The sequence below is a fragment of the Plectrocnemia conspersa genome, unplaced genomic scaffold (assembly GCF_051122295.1).
Source record: "Plectrocnemia conspersa isolate PC_06_02 unplaced genomic scaffold, ASM5112229v1 ptg000008l, whole genome shotgun sequence".
Lineage (NCBI taxonomy): Eukaryota > Metazoa > Arthropoda > Insecta > Trichoptera > Polycentropodidae > Plectrocnemia > Plectrocnemia conspersa.
In genome coordinates this window covers 1,908,954-1,931,500 of record NW_028277172.1, presented here as the reverse complement: position 1 = coordinate 1,931,500, position 22,547 = coordinate 1,908,954, and the positions used below count along the sequence as shown (strand labels likewise).

General features: G+C 32.0%; 1 protein-coding gene and 1 long non-coding RNA gene across 23 annotated transcripts in view; both read right to left on the bottom strand.

Moving 5' to 3' along the window:
* The window catches only part of dop (microtubule-associated serine/threonine (MAST) protein kinase dop), a 67,589-nt gene that overhangs the window by 22,583 nt on the left and 22,459 nt on the right, over positions 1–22,547 (bottom strand). For 5 of the 22 annotated variants that reach the window (XM_088190670.1, XM_088190674.1, XM_088190680.1 and 2 more), the window contains exon 1: positions 12,430–12,638. The exons of 12 other annotated variants lie outside the window; for them this stretch is intronic. In XM_088190670.1, the coding sequence (XP_088046796.1) occupies positions 12,430–12,520 (91 nt within the window). In that variant the 5' untranslated portion in view covers positions 12,521–12,638. Of the gene's footprint in view, positions 1–12,429; positions 12,641–22,547 lie in introns of those variants that run through there. 5 more of the 22 variants (XR_015810505.1, XR_015810504.1, XR_015810508.1 and 2 more) reach the window with 2 other exon arrangements.
* LOC148232696 (uncharacterized) lies at positions 19,622–20,906 on the bottom strand. Its single transcript, XR_015810410.1, has 2 exons — positions 20,351–20,906; positions 19,622–20,296 (listed from the first exon to the last, which is right to left on the bottom strand). It is a non-coding gene; the product is annotated as an uncharacterized LOC148232696 (long non-coding RNA).

The window sequence follows — 22,547 nt, the reverse complement described above, 5'->3', positions numbered from 1 at the left end:
ATTATTTTCTTTCTTAAAAACACTAAATAGTAATTAGTAAAAGAAATCTGAAACTATTATTTGGAACAACCGTATAATACTCTTCATGGAGTATGCACATCAAACTGCCCGTGCAGCAAATAAAATTTACTTGTTTTTTTATGATATAATCATAAAAATTGATCCATTATGCAGTAAAAAGATAAAAAAGTGAGAGTTCATTACCAACATTTAAACAAGCACACATGTGCATATGTAGATTAATTGATTTATTTAAGAATTATTTACAGATTAAAGAAAGTAGCATAAGATCATTATTACTAATTATTAATTAAAAATAGTTATACCATTTATTTTCATATAAAAATGTATTCATTATTTAAAACATGAGCAAAAATGATGACAGAAATTCACATTTTTAAAATACAGCATTTTAAACCTTTTCTATACTGTGATGTACACCGAGTGTACATGTCATCTTATTATGTAAATAAATATGTATAATAGAAGGTTAATAATTTAGATATTCCAACAAAATAAACTTACATATTAAGTTAGATAATTACAATTATCAGATAATAAAAATATATATTATGGCAGCAACAAAGCAATTCACTAATCATTTATGTTGTTTATGATATTTTAAAAATATACATAAGCTGTAATTATAGTTTACTAACTATTGTTCCCGCAATTTTTTGGCTTATACATTTTATTTTTTATTCGTTCTGATTTTTAAAAATATATTTTTAGTATTACACATCTGATATCAAATATTTATTACACTATTTTGTAGCTATTCGCAATATTGTGAATTATACATGAGATAAAAGGCATTTCTACATATTTTATAGATATTCACCAGTTAGGTTATATTAGCTAATAATTTAATTTAAAATTTAAAAGTTTCATTGCAACATAAAAATTTTCACAATTAAAACTATTACACTGAAATCTCTTTGTAACGAATACCGAAATAACGAAATTTCCACTATAACGAATCTTCAATCTGTCTCCGAAAAACTTTTATACAAAATGTTTTCACTGTAACGAAGACTGATCTCAGTATAACGAAATATATTGACCCGAATTTAAGAATGACGTTATAACTTAACACAATATTTCTCCGAATTCAGATCGTCCTTGACTTGCGTGTGCCAGATGTGTACACAAGCGACATTCAATGTTATTTTGATGCTGTAGTAATACGGTAATTAAAAATAAAATAAAAATATATCATCTTTCTTACATTCAATATAACGAATTTTCAGTATAACGATTTTTTTAAATAAAAATATGTTAACAAAATATGAAATAAATTAATATGTAATTTGATGACACGGTGCGCACGTGCAAACACAATTTACCATAATTTTAGATTTTTGTCATGATAACTTTTTTAGTAACACTCACCATTAGTGACTTAATAATTATTAAAAAAAATGAGTTTTATATGTTTAATGTGGATATTTAAGAAATAGTTATTATTATTTACTTATTTTAAATTTACTTGAATAAATTCTAAATATTAAAAAGAATTTTTAATCTTAAAAATACTTCTGATCTAAGATATCATTTTTTCAAAGCATACTACAGTGAAATCTCAGTATAGCGAAGCTCAAGAGACCGAAGAAAAAATTTCGTTATACTGAATGTAAGGAAGATGATATATTTTTATTTTATTTTATTTTTAATTACCATATTACTACAGCATCAAAATAACCTCTTACAAGATTAACAGCTCGTTTTTTATTAATTTTTAAGAATACTGTAATAAACACAATAAAATTAATAAAAAAAATGTTTTATAAAAAAAGTTTGAGGGTCAGCACAACACCTTGAATGTCGCTTGTGAACACATCCGGCACACGTCAAGTCAAGAACAAACTGAATTAGAAGAAATATTGGGGCAAGTTGTAACGTCATTCTTAAATTCGGATTAAAATATTTCGTTATACTGAGATCAGTCTTCGTTACAATGAAAATATTTTGTATGAAAGTTTTTCGAGGACAAATTGAAGATTCGTTATAATGGGAATTTCGTTATTTCGGTATTCGTTACAAAGAGATTTCACTGTATATTGTAATATTACATTTAAAGAATTTTCACTGCATGGCCACATACACCATATATAAATAGAATATGTAAAGCACGTTAAAACATCAATTATATTTAATTTATATAACAAAATTATTATTGACATTCTAGGACCAAATGTTGGAAGAAATAAAAATTTCACTTAACCGCAATATGCCAAAATAGTCGTTTATATACACACCATTTAATAAAATACAGCTTTTTCAATATTTTTTGGAATGGTTGGATGCTTAATAAATATTGGAGATGAATGTTTTAGTATTTATATAATTAGAAAATTATATGTTACCAGAGAATTTTAATAGTTATATATATATTAGAAAAAGAGTACGGCCAGGGGAATAATGTACGGAGGTGTGAATTCGTATAATAATATTCCTAGGACAATCCGCAAAAATAAAAATGTAGCGGATTTTATCAATGAAAGAAAGAAACACATTCGTGCATTAAGAAATAGATGAGTATATTAAAGTATTTTTTATATTCTGTTTTGATTAAATTGTTTAGTGTATAAACAATTAGCTATATTAGCTAAATAAATAGCGCTTAATTAACCTTGATACCACAAATACAATGGAAACGCAATTAAATGAATATATTATTGCGATAATGATCAGCGTTACAGTACATGCGCGATCGGGATTGATAATAAAATAAAGCAAAGCTCATACGTTGATATGATTTAAAAAATATTCAATTGCCACACTGATTATTTGTTGGATTGGTGGAAAGATATATATTTTTGATGGGTTATATAAATATATTTTTAAAACAAGATTCCGAAGCACATTATTTCATCGTTTACTTGGTCCTCGCGTGTCATACAATGTCAGGGCGATAAATAAGCCGTGACGAGTGTCAACAAATGTACGTACTTGGCTCGGCACAACCACCAATCATCAGGCGTCCTGCCAGAGAACGGTCCAAACGCATTAACGGGGTACAAAATGCACAGAAGCGCGCTTTGGCAAAGATAGGCAATTAGGCGGCGGATTGGCAATTGCGACATAAAAAAGCACAAAGACCATCCCCCTGCGCTGACTGACGTCAGCAAGGGGAATGACTCGCCCGGAGACCTTCCACAGATGTCGACTGCATCTTTAAATGCTTCCAAGCATCAGGTGGGACCGTTGCCAAGCTCTGCCACGCTCTTGCATTCCTCAGGAAGTCCAGGAAATATAATATATAAAACAGATCTGCGAGAAAAACAGTCGAATGACGTCAGTCAGTGGTGTTTCGATTTACAGAAAGAGCTTCGGTCTAATTTAGGGCAGATGGATCGATTTTTTATCACGATTCTTAACATTCTAGCAAATTATTCATTTGATAGATTATTTGGGTCAGGCTGTAATGGGGGAGAACTCGATTGGACAGTGTCCACGTCATGTGATGATATAAAACGGTTTTGATGTTATTTTCCTTGCTACTCGAAATTAATCATAAAGATATTTCTCGGAAGTGATTCAATATTTGTTTTATTACTGTTTAGTTTTCCTTTGCAGTATAAACAGATTGAAATTATATGGTATTTTGAAATGAATAAAACATCTTACTGTAGCGTATCGCCGGCTTAGTTTTAGACCCACGTAAATTTAAAATTGGAAACCTGTGATCAAGAATAAATATTTATTATAAAAATAAAAAGTGAAAATCACTGCGAGTTTTCTGATGAAATCTGCAGTAACGATAACCATTTTTAATTAATAATATTAATTTAAATTTTTTGAATAAAAATGGTGAACCAATGAATGGATCTCTATAAACATTACACAAATATTTTTTGACAGTGAAAAGCATTATTGAAATGATAGATTTTCTCTCATGTACCGTCCTAATATGTATGAACAATTTCAAAGAAAGTAGGAAGGTTTGGAATGCTTTTCAAAACAATAATTAGATACAATAATTCCCAAAATTATTCCCGGGGACACGATTGCCCTGAAAAGCGCAACACGTTCTGTTCCGCCTGTCCCTATCTACAGCTCGGTCACGGCTCAATGGTTCTACATTTTGGTTATTGTTATCGCCGCGCTGTTCACAGAGAGATCAGTCAGTCGAGCGTTCTCTCTCTCATTAATCTTGGAGGTATATACATTTTCTTTGTGGCGTTTTTAGAATATCCGTTGCGAAACTCGTGAAAGTAAAGCACGAACGAAGCCTTTGAAATGTGGCGATCGGACGTTTGGAGAATACCACCACAACTGTAACGCTTGTACACCGAATCGGCGATCGAATGAGAAAAAACCGACCTTGGCCGATCGACCCTCCCAGAACAACTATTATAAGCTGAAGATAATATAATAATCGAGAAAAAAAATTATAAACAGGAAAAGCGAGGTGTGACTCTTGGTCAACTACCAAAAAAAAAACAAAAATAAGCAAACATGAAACTTCCGTTGGTATTAATGTTATTTAATAAAAAAATGTATTTTTAAAACTTTTTATAAGATAAAAACAGTAGTGTACCAGTCAATTTATGGCGCTGGTTAAAAATGGCTATTTATGTATTTAATTGTTGAAAATTTTCACAAAAACGAATATAACAAATTAGATGGACGCTGGAGCGAAAAGCTTTAACGTGGTCAAAAAATAATAAAACAGAATTATTATAAAAAATACATATGTATATTTATTTAAAGTACAAACACCCTTTGATGCAAAAAAGGGACCGGCATAACTTTTATCCACGAGCCGTCATGCGAAAAATTCCAGGATAATAAGGTAGCCTAATTAGTCCTCTACGACGCGTTATACGAGAGGTGAATATAATAAAACCCTAATTATTTATATAATATACTTGTACCAGGATTCGCATACGTTTATATTATATTTAAAATTGACAATGAGAGAAGCATTCATCATATTGTCCGACTTATTACCATGGTGATGATAGATTCTGGGAATAAACGTATTTAAATGTGCCAATCAGGATAATTGCATCAATTACATAATAGAGCTATCACTATGAGGGTTAGTTTATGCTGTGTTAAGACGATTGGATTCAATGAACCGAATAACTGGTAGCTTATTATTTGTCAATTATCTTGTCAATTGTGTCAAATGAATCTGCTACAACTGGCATCGACGCTTTTATCATTTTTTTCATCAATTAGGACAAGTTAAAAAAAAGGCGTATGGAATGTATCTACCTACATAATTTTATTATGAAAAAGTTTAGAAAAACAAGAGATCAGGTTGTTCTATAAGTCTGCGTTTTTTAAGGTACGAGTTAAATGAGTTAAAAATGAAAACGGGTTATACTAATACTGAATTATATATTCTACATCTTTTTCTACAATTATTCTTTACATGTTTTATATATGATTCGAAAAATATTTGGAGGCAATAAATCGTTTTTTATATCTTTGTAAATCCTAATAACTGTTTCAGGGATCTAAATAGACGATTATCGTTTGGAGCAATGTCTGGAGAATACGGTGGATGAAAAAAGAGTTCCCAAGAAAATCCATTGATTTTTTGTATCGTTATCTTTTTGGATACATGCGTGTGAGCACTGTCTTGGTGTAAATTACCCTTCTTTAAATGTAAATTAAGCTTCTGAACACTTTTTGAATATGACATTTTTCAGTAGGATTTCACTTTGAAAAGTTATGACACTTTTAATTTTTACATTGGCTGCCATTTTGTAAAAAAAAAATTTTTTTTCATACAGAACGTATAGAGGGTGCTTAGTAGTTCTATACGATACTAAAAATTTAATTTTTAATCTTTAAAACCAAGCAGTTAAGAGCTCTCTTCTGAAAGTCTCAAAATGGCTCGTATGAGGGTCCGATCGAACTGATACATCGCTTGTTTTGAAGCAAAAAACTATTTTTTTTATATTTTATTTAGACGAAGTTTATGCTTTTAAACGTTGCATATATAGCGATCTTTTCGTTAAAATTTAAACCTATTGAGTTACAAGTGCTTAAGTCTTTATACTTGTCGCCATTTTTCAAAAAATTGACACATTGGATTTTGCTAGCGAACATATACAGGCGCAGAGATCTATACTGTCACCAAAATTCAACTTTAAATATGTATACATAAGCTTACACTGACCTTAACTATATTGCAAGTCTTATAAGCGTATGTATGGTGGGTCGATTGACTCATAACACTAAACGTGTTTTGGAAAAAAAACCTTTTTTTTTTAATTTTTAATTTTTTTAAACGGTATCATATGTATATTCGAAAGCTCTATTTTGAATCAAAAATTCAAGTCTGTATCTTTAAAAGGAACCAAATACTAGCGTTAACTATATGTCAAGTCACATAAAAGCTCGTATGGGGGCCCGGTCAATTTACCATAAGAGTCGTTTTAAAAAATAAATATAATTTTTTTTTAATTTATAAGGGAAGCTTTTTTTATGGTCTGAGTTTGTCGTAATTATCTGCATTTAATCCAATAACTCATAATGAATTATGTTCTTCGTATTCCATCAAATGCATAATGTAATCCTTTTCTCGGGGATGGAATTGGGGGTTGATTTGCGTCCAACCATTGCCTTTTACATCGCGTGTTAAATCCACTTCAGTAATAATTCGAGTCAAAAACAAATCTTTCTGTTCTACAATAGAATCATTAATTATTGATATTTTGTGATTCACTGCGCGAGGTTTTCCTCAGACAACTCATGATTTAAGGTTTTGTGACTCTAAGCGAAATATGTTTACGCCTTTAGAAAGCGACATTCTCTTGATGGGCATTGTCCTAGGTCGTATTGCATTATAACGGGAATCTTGTGGGACTGCTGATTTATTATATCCATGACCGTTTCGCATCCAAGAAATATTTTCTCAAATGTCAATATAAAAATATTTACAGTAAGAACAGAACTCGTGCAATTTATGGGAATTATCTAGTCATAACGAGGACAGTGTGATCCCAATCTTTTACGCTATTGTTGTTTCCTTGTTGATGGATGATTATTAACGTGAGTTTTGAGAATAAGACCCTTTCAAACGTGGGCATCTGTGTGTGGTCGCTACAATGAGATACACATATTCTGTAAATTAACACCTTTCCTAATTTTTTAAATGTCTGAACTGATGTAGGCGACACGTTATTGTGCTAGCTTTTGTTTCGTTAATGGCAGCTCTAATATCCTCACTAACAACCTCTAAGGACTACCCGCCCTCACGTATTCAATGTCAAAATTTCCGGAACAAAATTTTATGGCATTCTTGCCCATTGTATTACATATGTTTTTAATTGATATTGTTGCATTGTGATCGAGTCGAAACTCAAAGCATAATATAGCTTAACTGAGATTATTTTATCTCCACTGCAATTGTTGATTTAGGATTAAAAATATCCTGTTACTAAATAACATTATTGATACAACTACTGTAAATAAATACTGAAAAAATAATCGTTAATTTATAAAAAGTTATACATTTTTGCAAATGTAAAAAAACCGCAAGAACAAATAAAAATCATAGTACAGAAAAAGAATTCACCGGTTCAGTGCAGTGCTTAAAAATGTTTATTCTATTTAAAAAGCACACGTTTCTTTATATCTATAAATATATACTACGACGTTTCACTGCTATATAAATAATTACATTCCTTGTATCAGTATATAAGCTTTCCTGTTTAGCGATTTTAATTATAATTATTTTCTTTACATTTTCAATGCATGAATCACTAGCGAAATTTAACATGTTTATGACTTGATATATCGAATAAAATACTATAAAAACTAAAGAACAGTATATTATCACTTGCACCTGATCTACCTCCATAAACAAAATTCTCCAATTAAGTGCATTTATATAGACTATGAGTTACATTTCAAAGCTTTCAGAGTAATTTTCCATAGAAAATTGTCACCAACGCAAATTTCTGCTCATTTTTTCTGCATATTTCTTAAATAAATTGGTTATACTTTTTTCGCTGTGTTTATTTTATAACCGAGTTTCAAAACTGGCTCTACAAAAAAAGAACATCTACGGTTGCCAGTTAATTGCATTTCACATTCAAATTACCGTGTAAAATTATTGTAATTTATTTTTTCGCAAATTACTTAAATAAAACACGTATTTTTCAATAGTAAAAAAACAATAATTTTGGACAAAAGAGATAAACATCGCGTCGATTCTACGCAGCAAAATTGATACAAAGAGCGATAGGATTCGAAAAAAGCACTAATGCGACTTTGACGACACAATTTGAACACCATACGTTTCGAGTACTTCAAACCCAAATGGCGCAATTAAATGACTGATTACTTGTTCGACATAAGACAATAACATAACAGTATATCCGGAACGAGCGAATAAAACAAATACATAAAAACTCAGTGCCATCAGTGAGGTCGTCAGTTACAATAATGGCGACAACGTTAACAGAAACTATGATAGTAACAGCACAATGCCTATCTATATAATAGGTGCAATATAATAATAAACGTATTTGCGTCATGATTTTCAGAAAATTAATTTCCGCCATAACTTTCACAGGCAAACATAAAGGTTTGACGATCATAAAAACCGCAGAAAGAACAACGCTTATTGTTTCGATTTGATTGAGTCACTATTGCATTTTCAAGAACTTTCTGAGAACACTTGAGGCAAACTGACAGTTAAAGTGTTTTTATAGATTTAACAATTCCTTTTTTTAAATTAAAACAAGAATGTTTTTTATTTACATACATCTGAACCATATTTTAATTAAAGAAAAAACACACGGGGGAGAAGTGTCCATATTTTCTTCAGGGTCCTAGAGTAATATTTGCAAAAATGGAAATGGATGCCATTCAATATAACTAGCTTCGGTACCTCACTATCGTGAGGTACCGAAGCTAGCGAGTGTGCGAACACCGGACCCACAACTTTTTGGGTTTTAAATATTATTTTTGCTTCGTTATAATTTTTTAAAATTAATGGTTCAAATTAGACATTATTATTTAGGATTTTCAATGATAGTTAAAATGGTTCAATCTATAAAAAACTACTTAACATTTTCAATTCATTTGAAAATAGATTTACAACTTGACAAAATATTTACAGAGGAAAACATTTTATATTATTTAACGTTAGATTTGAAACATAGATATTTAATGATAAATCTAAATATTGTATATCATTTAAGAGTAGGTTTAAAACTTAGCTAGATAATAATAAATTCAAAATTGTACAGTGAAATCTCAATATAGCGAAGCTCACGGAACCAATGAATAAATTTCGGTATACTGAAAATTCGATATATTGAATGTAAGGAATATGATATATTTTTATTTTATTTTTAATTACCATATTACTACAGCATGACAGATCGTTTTTTGTCCATTTTTAAGGATACTGTATGAAACACAATAAAATTTGTGAAAAAAATATTATATAAAAATAGTTTGAGGGTCAGCGTAACACATGTAATGTCGCTTTTGAACACACCTGGCACATGCCAAGTCAAGGACGAACTGAATTCGGAGAAATATTGTGGCAAATCATTTTTAAATTCTGGTCAAAATATTTCGTTATATTGAGATCAGTCTTCGTTACAGTGAAAACATTTTGTATGAAAGTTTTTCCGGGACAAATTGAAGATTCGTTATACTGGGAATTTCGTTACAAAGAGATTTCACTGTATTCATTTTTAAAATAGGTTTGTAACTTTAAATAAAAATATATCAGAATGTTTTCAACATGAAAAATAATATTAAAACGTAATTTTTAATGTAGTGTTAAAAATTATTTTGAAACATTTTTATTTTCTATGTACGCGATTCGCAGTTTTATGGTAACTGGTATATTCATAAAAAAAATCTGTAAATACTGCCTTGATACAAATATTTTTACCCATGTTTTGAGCCCCTGAAATTTTGGAAATCGATTTTTTAACTACATTAGTTAATATAATATTAATAGCACCTTTGGCTAAAGCGCTAAATAAATACGCAGTTTAATGTGTGATTTTGTTATATGATGAAATGTCAAAACGCATAAATTTATGCACACGGTATTTAATGTGTTAAAAATAACATTTAGTTTAAATGTAAATCATTGTTTGTACGACACTTACAACCGATTCCTGACAATTTAAATACGAAACTGCATACAGTTTATATCTGTATTTGTTTTTTATTTTTATTTTTTATTATTTTTTAGATTAAATTAAGACCATCGTGGCTTAATAGGTTACCCCAATGCGCCACGATGATTGAAAACAAATTTTAAATTTATAAAACATAAAAAACGTATATATATACATAAATATAACAATACTTAAACATAAAAAATTATAAAATATCAAAATTAAATGATACAAACTGGATCAGATCATCGTAGCTAACATTAAATAGGTCAATATGTAAGGCCAGCGTATTAAGGAGCCGGATGGTCACAGCTATAGGCGAGTCGGAAAGTGCGGATGTCCTAGCCCTAACGGTCATCAAAAGAGGTCGCGATCGTGATTCTCGAAAATGTTCCGGAACCCAAAACTGGAATTCCTCGAGAATAGTAATTTGAAAAAATGCTTAGCGACATAAAGCTTTCTGCGAGAACTCAGCGAATCATATCCCAACGCTCCTAAAAGAAAGGCGTTGGGATATAAGTACGGATAATAACCAAATGTCCTTTTGTAAAGGTATCTTAAATACCTTTTTTGAATTTTTTCCACTAAAAGGGAATATTTGGCTATTCGAGGATTCCAAATTATAGATCCCGATTCAAGAATGCTACGAACTAAGGTGTCATAGAGGATGCGAATAACTGACGGATCGTCAAAGGGAAAGGCATTCCTCATAACAAAGCCGAGCATCTTGGAAGATTTATCCCAGACGTCGTGTATGTGTAGAGATTCCGAGATATTTAGTGGAAGTTTCTCTAGTCAAAATGTTACCACCGAGATGGTAGAAATAAGCTGATGGCGAACGGGATCCAGAAAATGACACAGTATGGCACTTTCCGACACTAAAGGGCAGACGGTTAATGGAAGCCCATCTCCACAGAGAGTCTAAATCACTTTGTAGAAAGAAGGAGTCCACAACAGATCGAATGCATTTATATAATTTTAAGTCATCTGCGCACAGAAGAAAACTTGAATTTTTAATTGCTGTATTTATGTCATTAATAAATAACACAAAAAGCAGAGGTCCCAGATTGGATCCTTGAGGAACCCCCGAAGGGGTAAAATATACTTTTGACAATCGGCCACCATAGGTTACAAACTGTCTACGATTGCTTAAATAACTCGAGAATAACCGAGTTAAATTATCCGAGCAACCGAGGTTCGACAATTTTTTTTAATAATAACCTATGACAAACTTTGTCAAAGGCTTTCTCAAAATCTGTATACACGACGTTTTAATTAGCATATTCAAAAAGCTGCTCAACGCAACGCAAGTTTTTGAAACACACAAATTTGTGCACGCGGTATTCAAAGTGTTAAGATCAGTCTATGCCAAAACTTCATTAGAAAAATCGCACAGTTAGTTCTAAAATTTTATATTTATTTTCAATGTATCAATCGTTTTGTATTATAAATTAAGAGTATTATTATATAGGAGCACTAAAATCGCGCTTCAGTCGCATAATCTTGCAGCTTTGCGCTCGAAATCTCGCGTTATGTTAGTGTAACTTTAATAACGCATTATTTTTATGTATTGATATTTTATTAGTAACCTTTAAGCGTTTAATATATATAACATATTATCGTAATTCGTATATTTTTTCGACAGTTTCTAATATAAGTGAGAAACATTGGGTTCGTCTCTCATATGAATCAATATGTTTTTAAATTTCAATTGAGGTGGGGATTAATGAATCAGATTTTCTTAATCTCGTGCATATGTGGTATAAAAAGTGTAACTCATATACATAAAAAAACTGTCTTGAAACGCTCACAATGAAAGAGTAATATATGCAATTACTATAGTTTAACACTTACTGTGCTATTGAAATGATAATTCTTTCATCTGGATTGAGCCATTGTGGAACAATTTGAAAATAAACTTGTTACACAAAATACATTCGAGCATAAAAAATGCGTTAGATACTAACTATATTTTAGCATATTTGATCCGATTTCAATACCACATACAATACAGATCAATCAGCAATTAGCATGGGTAGCCATGACAACGAAACACACACGATATTCACACTCCAACGCCACATTATAATCATGTGGGTCAACAATTCACCCGCTCCGTTTCAGGCATCACCAACCTACAATCTTTTAAGGTTGATTTATCATCAAATCACAGCACAATAACCGGTAACACACTTAGCACAATCACACAGTCCATTTATTTTAACAACAAAAAATCTCGAATGATGTATGTGGCTCTTCATCGCCATTTCGGGCACTAGAACGCGTCACATTCGGCGGTTGCGAAAAATCTAACTTTTGACATGTTGCTCCAGGGGTCTTCCAGGGACTCTGAAACTGCGGCGCGCGGCGACGCGTCTGCTGGCCAGGTCCAGGCTAGTCGCCATCTCGCTCGAAGACTCATCTCCCCGGGGAGGCTTCCGATCGCGAAAAAAAGGCTCCACCGCAACGAGCGCCGGCGAGTGAGTCACCGTCGAGCCGATGCCGCCGACTGAAGCTGAATGAGAACGCAGAGAAAACGTTTCGTGTTGCCGGTGTGTATGTGTGTCTGTTTGTGTGCACGGCGAATGACTCATCGGCGGTCACGCCAACAATAAGTTTTGAGGCGAAGAGCGCGAGAACATAAACGCAAATTTGACAGATGAGCACAAAAACAACGTAGCCCCCACCACCCATCGCGCGACGGCCTACTCTTTATAAGGAAGGCTGGCGTGTTTCCCAATCCTTGCGATTTCTACTGACTCATTCGGCGCCGTTGTTAGACGACTGCAAAGCTAACATTTTCCAGGAAAATGTTGCATTTTGAAAACATAGTAAGCGCGGTTAACATAAACCCGAAAAATCAATGATCAACAATCCAAAGTACACTATATAACATTCTGATTTAAAAGAGATGTGCACCGTCCCACATAAATTGTTCCAGCTCCTCGTAGCTATCGCCGAAAACATTATGTCTAGCAAGAAGCTGGATGGCTCATGTAATGGGAGCGTTCTCGAACGCTGACATCCAGGCTGCAACGGTCAAGAATAAGGGAAGTAATCACAAGGATGATTTCGGCGATAGCTATGAGGAGCTGGAAAAAATATATGGGATAGTAATGCTCACCTATTTTAGGTGTGCATCATAACTAATTTTTTAATGTTTATTATTGTTTGTATAATGGTCGTTATGACGCATTGATGGTAATAACAAATAAATAAATATTTAAGAACACTGCGAACTAGCGTATTACACAAACCATAAATCGGCAATAAAGTGACACGCGCTCCGCATAACGGAGATGAGCTTTTTTGACGCCTAATCCCTGACAAACAAACCACAACAAAAAAAAAACAGAAAATAAAAATACTCCATGTGATTTTGCAAAGACAGCGAATCCGCATTTGTGCAAATATATCAACACACAAAAATATAACATATTAATAAATATTTAATATAACTTGAGAATGTATAAAAATGATATTATTTCTCCTAAACAACTTTTTTCTTTCTATTTGGTTGACTTGATAAAATATGTAAAGGTTGATTCAACTTAAAAAAACAACACAAATTTGTATTTTTTGAACATTGTAGTACAGCGGTGTGCTCTTAGTATTTATCAGGATAATCTTTCTTTGGCCAAATTAAAATGAGGTTCATAAAAAAATACAACTTGCTTCCAGATAATTATGCTAAAAGATGATCCAACTTTAGTTTCCGAACTTTTTTTTACAAAAAAAAAAACACAAATTTAAAGATATCTTCAGATTTTTTTGTTAATAGAACATTATATGTATTTCGTTAATTATGAAAAATAATATCAAATGAATGGCCTCTGGATCTTTTGCAGTAGTTGATCCTTTTGATGTAATTTTCGATTACTTTTTCGTACGTTTTGTACGAAATCTTGGCGGATGTTGGTTTTTAGGTGTACGGGTTTGTCGGCGTAGACACGATTCTTACCGTAACCCAATAAAAAAATTCATCAGTGTTAAATCGCATGATCTTGGCGGCACCAAAACATAAAATAATGAACATTTCACGCAAAACATAAAATTTCTCCTCTTCGCACAAAAATTTCCGTGATGACTTTTTTTTGGTCCCGTACCAATTTTTCATTCTTTGTCCTCTCAAATATTTTTGTAAGCTTTGGCAATAGAATACGGATATGGTTTTTATTCTACTTAAATTGAAGTTGATGCCATTTGCAGAGATACGTCGCTTTGTTTTTGTTGTAAGTTCACGTGACATTGTGTCCGCACCTTTACGCGCGACGATGACAAGGTATGTCATGTCATTATGCCAAGTGTCTCGCGCTAATAATTGCGTCTATACATAGACCGTCGATGATGATATGCCGCGATTCAAAAATTAATACTTGCGAAACTTCATATCTGTTATCGCCTGAGAAAGATGTCGATGGAATTTTGGCGTCGGGCCCCGCGCACGCTTATGGCGCGCGCCACCGTTTGACGGCCGCTGGGGTAAACGAACGTTGTGAAAATTTAGCAGCACTATTGTTAGTCGTGTAATAACAAACTATAGTGTAACTAAAAGTAATAATTCATCATTAACGTCCAATTCTAATTTAACGAGACAATCGCAACAACAAATTTATTGGAAATACCTGGGAATATTTCGTCTAGATTCGATCAGGTGATCGGTGAGAGAGAACTTGATTTTAGATCAAACCGCAGACATGACCTAGTAGTCAAAATTCAAGTTGATCGATTGCAATTATGAAACGCAAGGTTATGTGGTTCTAATCTCTGCAACGATCAAATTAATTTGTAACAGGTGCTTAAATTTATTTTTAAATAATTACTTAATTGTAATCGTAAAATTATGGTGTTAAAAGTAGATGTTAGATTATATATCATAAGCTTACACCGTCCTTCTAACATTTAACCAATCGCATGAATTATGATTTAACTACATATATTTTTAATAAAAACACATGTAAAGTGATCTGAGATAAAGAGAAAAAATATATGTAAAGGTGGAATCTTTCCATACGAAGAGTCAATGCAGCGCCAGCGCACATAGCGGGGGTGTGCGTTTATAAATATTTTTATTCTGCGTTATATTGTAGCAAATTACAAACTTGTGTACATTAAAATATTTATAAACCATATAGTATATTTATAAAAATAAAAATCATAGTGAAATAAACGTTTTATATAAAAATAACAATAAATCGAATGTTATAAAAAAACATTTATTTACTAATAACACTAGTATAGCCTCAGTAATTACCCGTCACTTTCTACGTTGAGACAAGCGAGATATTTACGATTGTAATTGGATCTCGACTGACAGCATAACGTTGTGTTATAAAGCCCCGGCTCTACCGAGGCGGGAGTATCGCAGCCGCTTCCCGCCTCAGTGCGCACATGGCTTAAAATATTGAAAGAGAAGCGTGTACATAATTAAATATAAGCATAAAGACCCCAAGCAAGATATTGTGTCGAAAATGAGCTAAAATATTCACTGGTTCTTTCAAATGAATACATGTGGAACTATCAAGTGAAGAACTGAACATTTTAATCATCATTATGTTATACATATTAGATAATAATATGTTTATCAAGGTATATATGTTATTACATTATGGCAGTGTCACGCAAAATTCAAATGCAACAGTTGGACGTTATCCAGTTATTTTCTCCACACCTTTCTCGCGAGGCAGATTTCAGCGTAGGTACGCGAAATGATTATACTCATTTTGGGCGCGTTCATCCTGGGAAAGTTGCCTGGGGGCACATTTGATTTTTTTTTGCCCTCCTTCGAAAGTCTGCGCACGTGGTAGGCAGGAGATAAAAAACATACACACAGATATATGTATATATAAAAAACAATGTAGAGAGGGTCTTGTTCACGGGAGGCGCACGGCCAGCCAGCCTCTCACTCCGCGTAACATCAATATTGATCTGTGAACGTCTGCCGCTACACGCTACATCCCACCGTAGACGTAGGCAGAGGTGACATTTTGACTGCAAATTGTGAAAAATTATGAGTTGGGAGCGACAGAATTGATGGAAGAGACCGCAAAATGAGGAACGTCAGACGTATAGCTGGCTTTGAATATTTTAGGGGTTTAATTTCAACATTTTCGACAGTTCAATACATCAAAATAAATGAGACGATTTATAAATTAACCTAAGTTCAAAAACCCTATATGTAATACAATTTAATTAAAATAAATATATAATATATTATAAATTTAAGCTGATGACAAAAACTTTGGTTAGGTCTATATATTGTTTTTGTTTCATGTTTTTTTGAAAGTGATTTAAGTCCATCTTTGGAAAAAATGGTAGTTTTAGTCAGATAATAATATCCTCTTTTTATATTTATAAGCACACATATTACACAATATTCTCATAAATTAATCAAAATAAGCTGAACTGTAAAATGTTTTTGTCGAAAATGGAATAAGTCCATTTGTAATAATCATAAACAATCGATAAGTTTACTGCCTTTCATACTGTATATTCACCACAATTACATAACTATACTTAGTATAAAGAATAAATAAGATTTGAATGTAAATTAGTTTGTTATTAATATAATAGTTATCTTAAGAAATTTATTTTTCATACTTTTTTATATTATAACTAATTATAATATAACTGCAAATATTTCTTAATAAATTTTTTACATTAAAAAATACACTTTAGAAAAGTCAACTTCAATTTAAATATAAATTTTAAATTACGATTGTTCATATTTTTCATAATTTGTTCATTTGAAGCTAAGAAATTGTATTTTCTTTAATATTTTTATTAATTATTATTGCATAATAAGATTTAACAAGTTTATACTTTTAAATTTATTAACGTTTACCAATATATTTATGTCGATTTAAACGCAAACCCTGAAAGATCTTAATGTATGAACAAATGGACTTATACCACTTTAAAAAACAATGGCTCAATAATATATTAATCTAAAAATATATCGCTTAGGGCGTATTAAATATTTCATTCTGCGCATGACTTCGCCTACCGATTACCTATCAAAGTAAATTGAGCAATCATTCAGTTTACAAGAGAGGATTATGAGTTGTAATACATTCTGAAAACAACCAATGTGAAAAAGCTTTGCGAAAAATATAACATGCACGTATCCAGAGCCGGTCCGAAAGGTGTCGTTAACTACCAAAAAACAATAAAAATAAATATATATATATATATATATATATATATATATATATATATATATATATATATATATATATATATATATATATATATATATATATATATATATTAGTATAGTGGCATGTGTATAAATTTCGTGAAAAAACAGTTTACGGAATTGAAAATAAATAGCAATTCGTCTAACAATGGAAGAGAAATCTTGGAACTAAATAATTGCGATAAAAATTATTAATTTTCATGAGATATTAATTAATTAATTAATCACTCGCAAGCGCCCATACTTGAAAACGCATTCTAAAAAGGATTCGCGATAGACAATGCGATCTAACCTGCGCAACATGCTTGTGTTCCTCTCACTTTGCCATATCAATCGTCATATTACGTCAAAGCGTAAACACACATAGTGGGAATGTCCAAAAAGCGATGCAATTGGCCTATCAACATCCTCAACTGCAATTCGCCACGGCTGTTTCGAACCATCGGAATAAAATATGTAACAATTACGCACCTAGAGCGTCATAGCATTAAACACGAAATCAGCGGATCGTCCATCAAAATCACAAGATCACAGCCGACAATAATTCAATTCGACACTCCGATTTTTAAGACCTGTCATTTCGACTCCCCTATAGCGACAGCTACTTTTCTATATAGTGGTAATTAATAACACTCGCGCCTGATTCGTACGTACGTATTGCAAAAAATTGCATTAGTATTTTCTAGTCTTCCAACTACACGCACTCAAAAAGCACGTTCCCAATCTACCGTGTTATTGGGTGGTCTACTGTAAATATTTCCGTAACAGTTAACGCCCCATACTATTTAAAATAAAATAAAAACGAACGTAGCCAATGGAACTAAAAATTTTCGACCCACGTTCTTGACCGTTTTTAAAGTTAAGAGTTCCTAGAATAATATGATGTTTTAATGGAAGTTAAATAACATTCGGGTTCAGCCTAGTACAACAAATTAGTATGTCATCAATCTTAGTCTGTTTATACCAAATAAAATAAGACTTCGAAATTTTATCTATAAATACATGAACAGTTTCAGTGCGTCACTCTATTCTACACCACTTATGATCCATTATCTGTTTTGTAAAGATGAAAAAACTAGAAACACCGACACAATCGTGACTGATGAATCTTTACGTCACCGTCGCCATATTGTTACATTTACTTATGGCGATCACGTGTGTGTAATAATTAATATAATGTATTGCGATGTACGAAACCTTCAGTAGAATCGATTCGAATGTAACGAAACAAATTACATTATCCTATTATTGGTTAGTAGATAAATAATGACTTACAGTCCTTAGGTGGATCTATACATTTGAAGAATAAACAAGCGCCAAAGGTTAATTTATTTGATTTCTAAAAAAAGATTGGAAGTTACCAGATACGTTTGTATATTAGTCAAATTAGGCAACGTTTAAACAACCACCATTATTTTGTTGATCAACGATTTTGTATCGTATCAACAGATAAATTTATCCAGTTTGACCTCCGAATCTCTCCAATTCAGAAATAAACGTCCAACTCGCATAAATCAGCACTTCAAAGTCAAAACAAATTCGCTCATTATGCTCTGACTATAGATTAGAACTTGATGTGTTAAGGTGAAAGCACACGCTTCGCTCTATGACTACCAAAGTAATCGCTCATGAGTTGTGTTCAGAATTAACAAAACCCAAAACTTGCGTGTTTAAAGTATACAAAACACACATATCGAACGATGAAACTAATTAGAGAGCGAAGGAAACCTGCTTCGTTTTACATAAGCGCTTCCGTTTGGCTGGCATCATATCCGGTTGACCCTTTTTCAATTTTTTCTTATTATTTTTAACAAATCAATTTTTATCACGTCCTCGTATCAAAATGCTATTAACATGGAAGTTTTGTGTCGTTTAGATGTAAATTTATGCACAAAATCTACGGCTAAGTTTTGGCAAAACTTTAGCATTGAGATTTTTTGCAGACGCCCAAACTATGATTCACGATAATAAAAAGCATACTCCAAGGCACAATTGCGTGAAATGTGTTTCAATTAATTTGTATCGTAACTCTCGTGGCGTGTCGCTTTGAAGTTTTTGTACGTTTTTTTTTCTTGGCATGCACAGGGTAAACCGGAGAACAACGGACATTATTATGTATTCTTAGGTAACTTATATTACACGTGAGACTAGTTGCGGTTGCATAGTTGAGCGAACCACAAAACAACCTATTCAAAGTTTGCACTTTTTTATCATCACAAATAAAAAATAGCTCGATTTATATATAATCCTGCTGACTATTTTTAAATTTAAAAATTTTTAAAATACTAAAAAATATTTTTTAATTACATTTTCATGATCAATTATGTTGACGCAAAACACACATAATTAATTAAAAAGCGAGAGATTAAAATTATAGTTTGTTTGCGGGTGACTATTTAGTCTTTAGGAGGCCAATCGTGCCTCGTCAGGTCGTGCGCATATTGTGCGTCTACCGAGGGTAAATGAGATCTACGTATTATAAAATCTATAAAAATAGCTACAAATTGTTAGGATGTAGGTTTTCAGTGTCAAAATAATATTCTTTGCCACAAATATGTGCAATTATGAGCTGATTTAAAATTATGGAATTATTTTTTATCAGTAACGATTGTAATGATAAAATTTATAGTACTACAAACCTGCCGTTTAATTTAAGAGCTAAATAAATTAATTGGGAGAGTGGCAACATCAGCTTTTTGTGTTACCAAAGTGATGGCGAGACCTAAATGTATTTTTTGGGTTTAGTGGTAACAAATTCTATAGATAAAACCAATAAAATATTTGTGGCAAAAATGTAAGCAAGTATAATGCCTGCATTACACTCTCTGGAAGTTGTCCGAACCGAAGTTACAACTGAAGTCGTCATTGAAGAAGTCATATTATTAAAATTACGCTACTGATAATTATAAAAGTTTGTGTGGGCACTCACCAATACAAAATCAGTGAAAAGTTTTCGGTCGTAAATATTCAATTTACGCAAAATCTTTGTCGGCTTTTGCAAAATGCCATAAGGCATAAAAATGATACTTCAGAATACGAACAACACAAGTGTGACTATCCTAGAATTCGTCACCATCGATTCTAAATAAGATTTCGTTATGGTGTGACATTTATATAAACCGATCTAGGAAAATACATAAGGATATTCGAAACGATTTTTTTTAACAAAATCAAGTACCACTAATTATTTAGTTTTATATGAAAAAAAATATAATAACGATATCTGTTAGAAGAATATACTATCAAAAATAGAATTAATCCCTGTTGGTGCCCTAAAATATTCAAAGATGTCAGTAAGAGTATGTTGAAGTCCCCGATAAGCATGTGGTATTATAAATTGACCACGTGACCACGATGCAGCGCTCGACATGCATGTTAACCATAGGACACCTACGCGCATACTGAAATTGAACTCCCTCACTCTCGTCCCTTAACACGCGAGAGAGCGAAAGGTGAAGTATTTCACCACTCGCGCTCAAAATAGCAGCTCCGACTTAGGTCCCTTTGACTTCGGTTCTTTTGCCGACAATGTTCGGAAGCGCTCGAAGCTGGCCAAGTCGACTGAATTACCCCCACTTTACCTCCCGTTCTCGGTAACCTGGGACAACTTCCGAGAGATTTTAGAGCGGGCAGAACTGAACTCGACCGAAGTAACCCACTATATTCTCCGTCCTTGGCCAATAGGGATCTCAATTATTCCTATTTTTTAATTGTTAGAATATTGAATAAAAAATGGATCAAGTAAACCAATATTCGAATATATTCATAATTTCTTTCTCGGATTTTACTGATATTAATTTATCTAACCAATTTATGCAAAAAACAATTAATTTCCTGGAAAATATTATTTAATTAAAAAATAACACAATACTGTAGCAAACGCTTAATTTATTATTACATACTTATTGATAATAAAATCACCATAATTAAGATCAGCTGCGATTGAATTAATTCAGCTAAATTGATGAAGCATTGATTGTAATACAATAGCTAATAATATTTGGAACCAATTTGATAAAGATAAAGATCGAATCTGTATCGGAATTTGTTTTGTTCGAAGTTGCATATAAATTAAATAATTCTAAATAAATTAAACGCGATCGAATTATTGAACTGATTGAAATAAAATCTTTGCATCTTGAAACAACAAATACAAAAATTTATTTTTGAGATGAGCGTTAAACGATAATAAATGGTGGGCCTTTCCAGCAGGTTATTTCGTTCAACGAACGAATTCTGCGAATTTCGGTCATAGTAGACACACCGATAAACATTACGTTAAACACATGCGTTAAAGCATTTTTTTGAGAAGCGGCCCATTGTGTTAGCATTTCGAAACAATTAATCGTGCATAAATTACCATATATTTTGGAGCGGCACTAGTCACTATATACCCGATATTGAGTGAAAAACGTGTGTTGCTCAAGTATGTATGTAAATTGATTCGTTCTAAGATTTTTACAAATTTCATTTGAGATAGTATAAACGAATTTTCGGCGAATAATTCGAATATTCAAGTAAAACCCATTTCACTACGACTAAAAAAATGATTATACAACAAATAGCATATCATATTTGATTACAAAATAAATAATTTAATATTTTATTGAAAGCCAAAAACGAAGGCATTTAAAAAATGAGCTTTCATTATAAAAAAACACCCTACAGTAAAAATAAAATTTTAATATTAATCGAGTAATATAATTTTTGTGACAAAAGTTTTTTATACATAAAAATAAATAAAATGATCTAATAGCAAAAAAAAATACGCTCTATAAACAACTGCAATATTTAAAAATATATCAGCTCAAATAGTTACGACAGAAGTTATTAATTAATTTATTACAAATCTGACGATCATTATTTCACAGGTTTCTCCAATGTGTCGTGATGGTTTTTATATAAAACATGCACAAAATTCAGTTATTGTGTCGCACAACTAAAAGAGATGTACATCATCTCACACAAATTGTTTTAGATCATCATAGCTATCGCCTTAAAAGCGAGCGCTAACGTTCTGGCCGCAACGGCGTAGAATAAGGGATGCAATCGCGACACTTTATGACACGCTACAGGCCGTAGCTGAAAATCGTTTCTAAAAAATAGATTTGAACAATATATATTCTTACTGAATATAATTTCGATTTAGCAGAATTACGAATATAATACAGTATCAGTTTTTCCCTAATCTACCCTGAAACGTAATATATTGATGTGTATTTAATATAATTTTC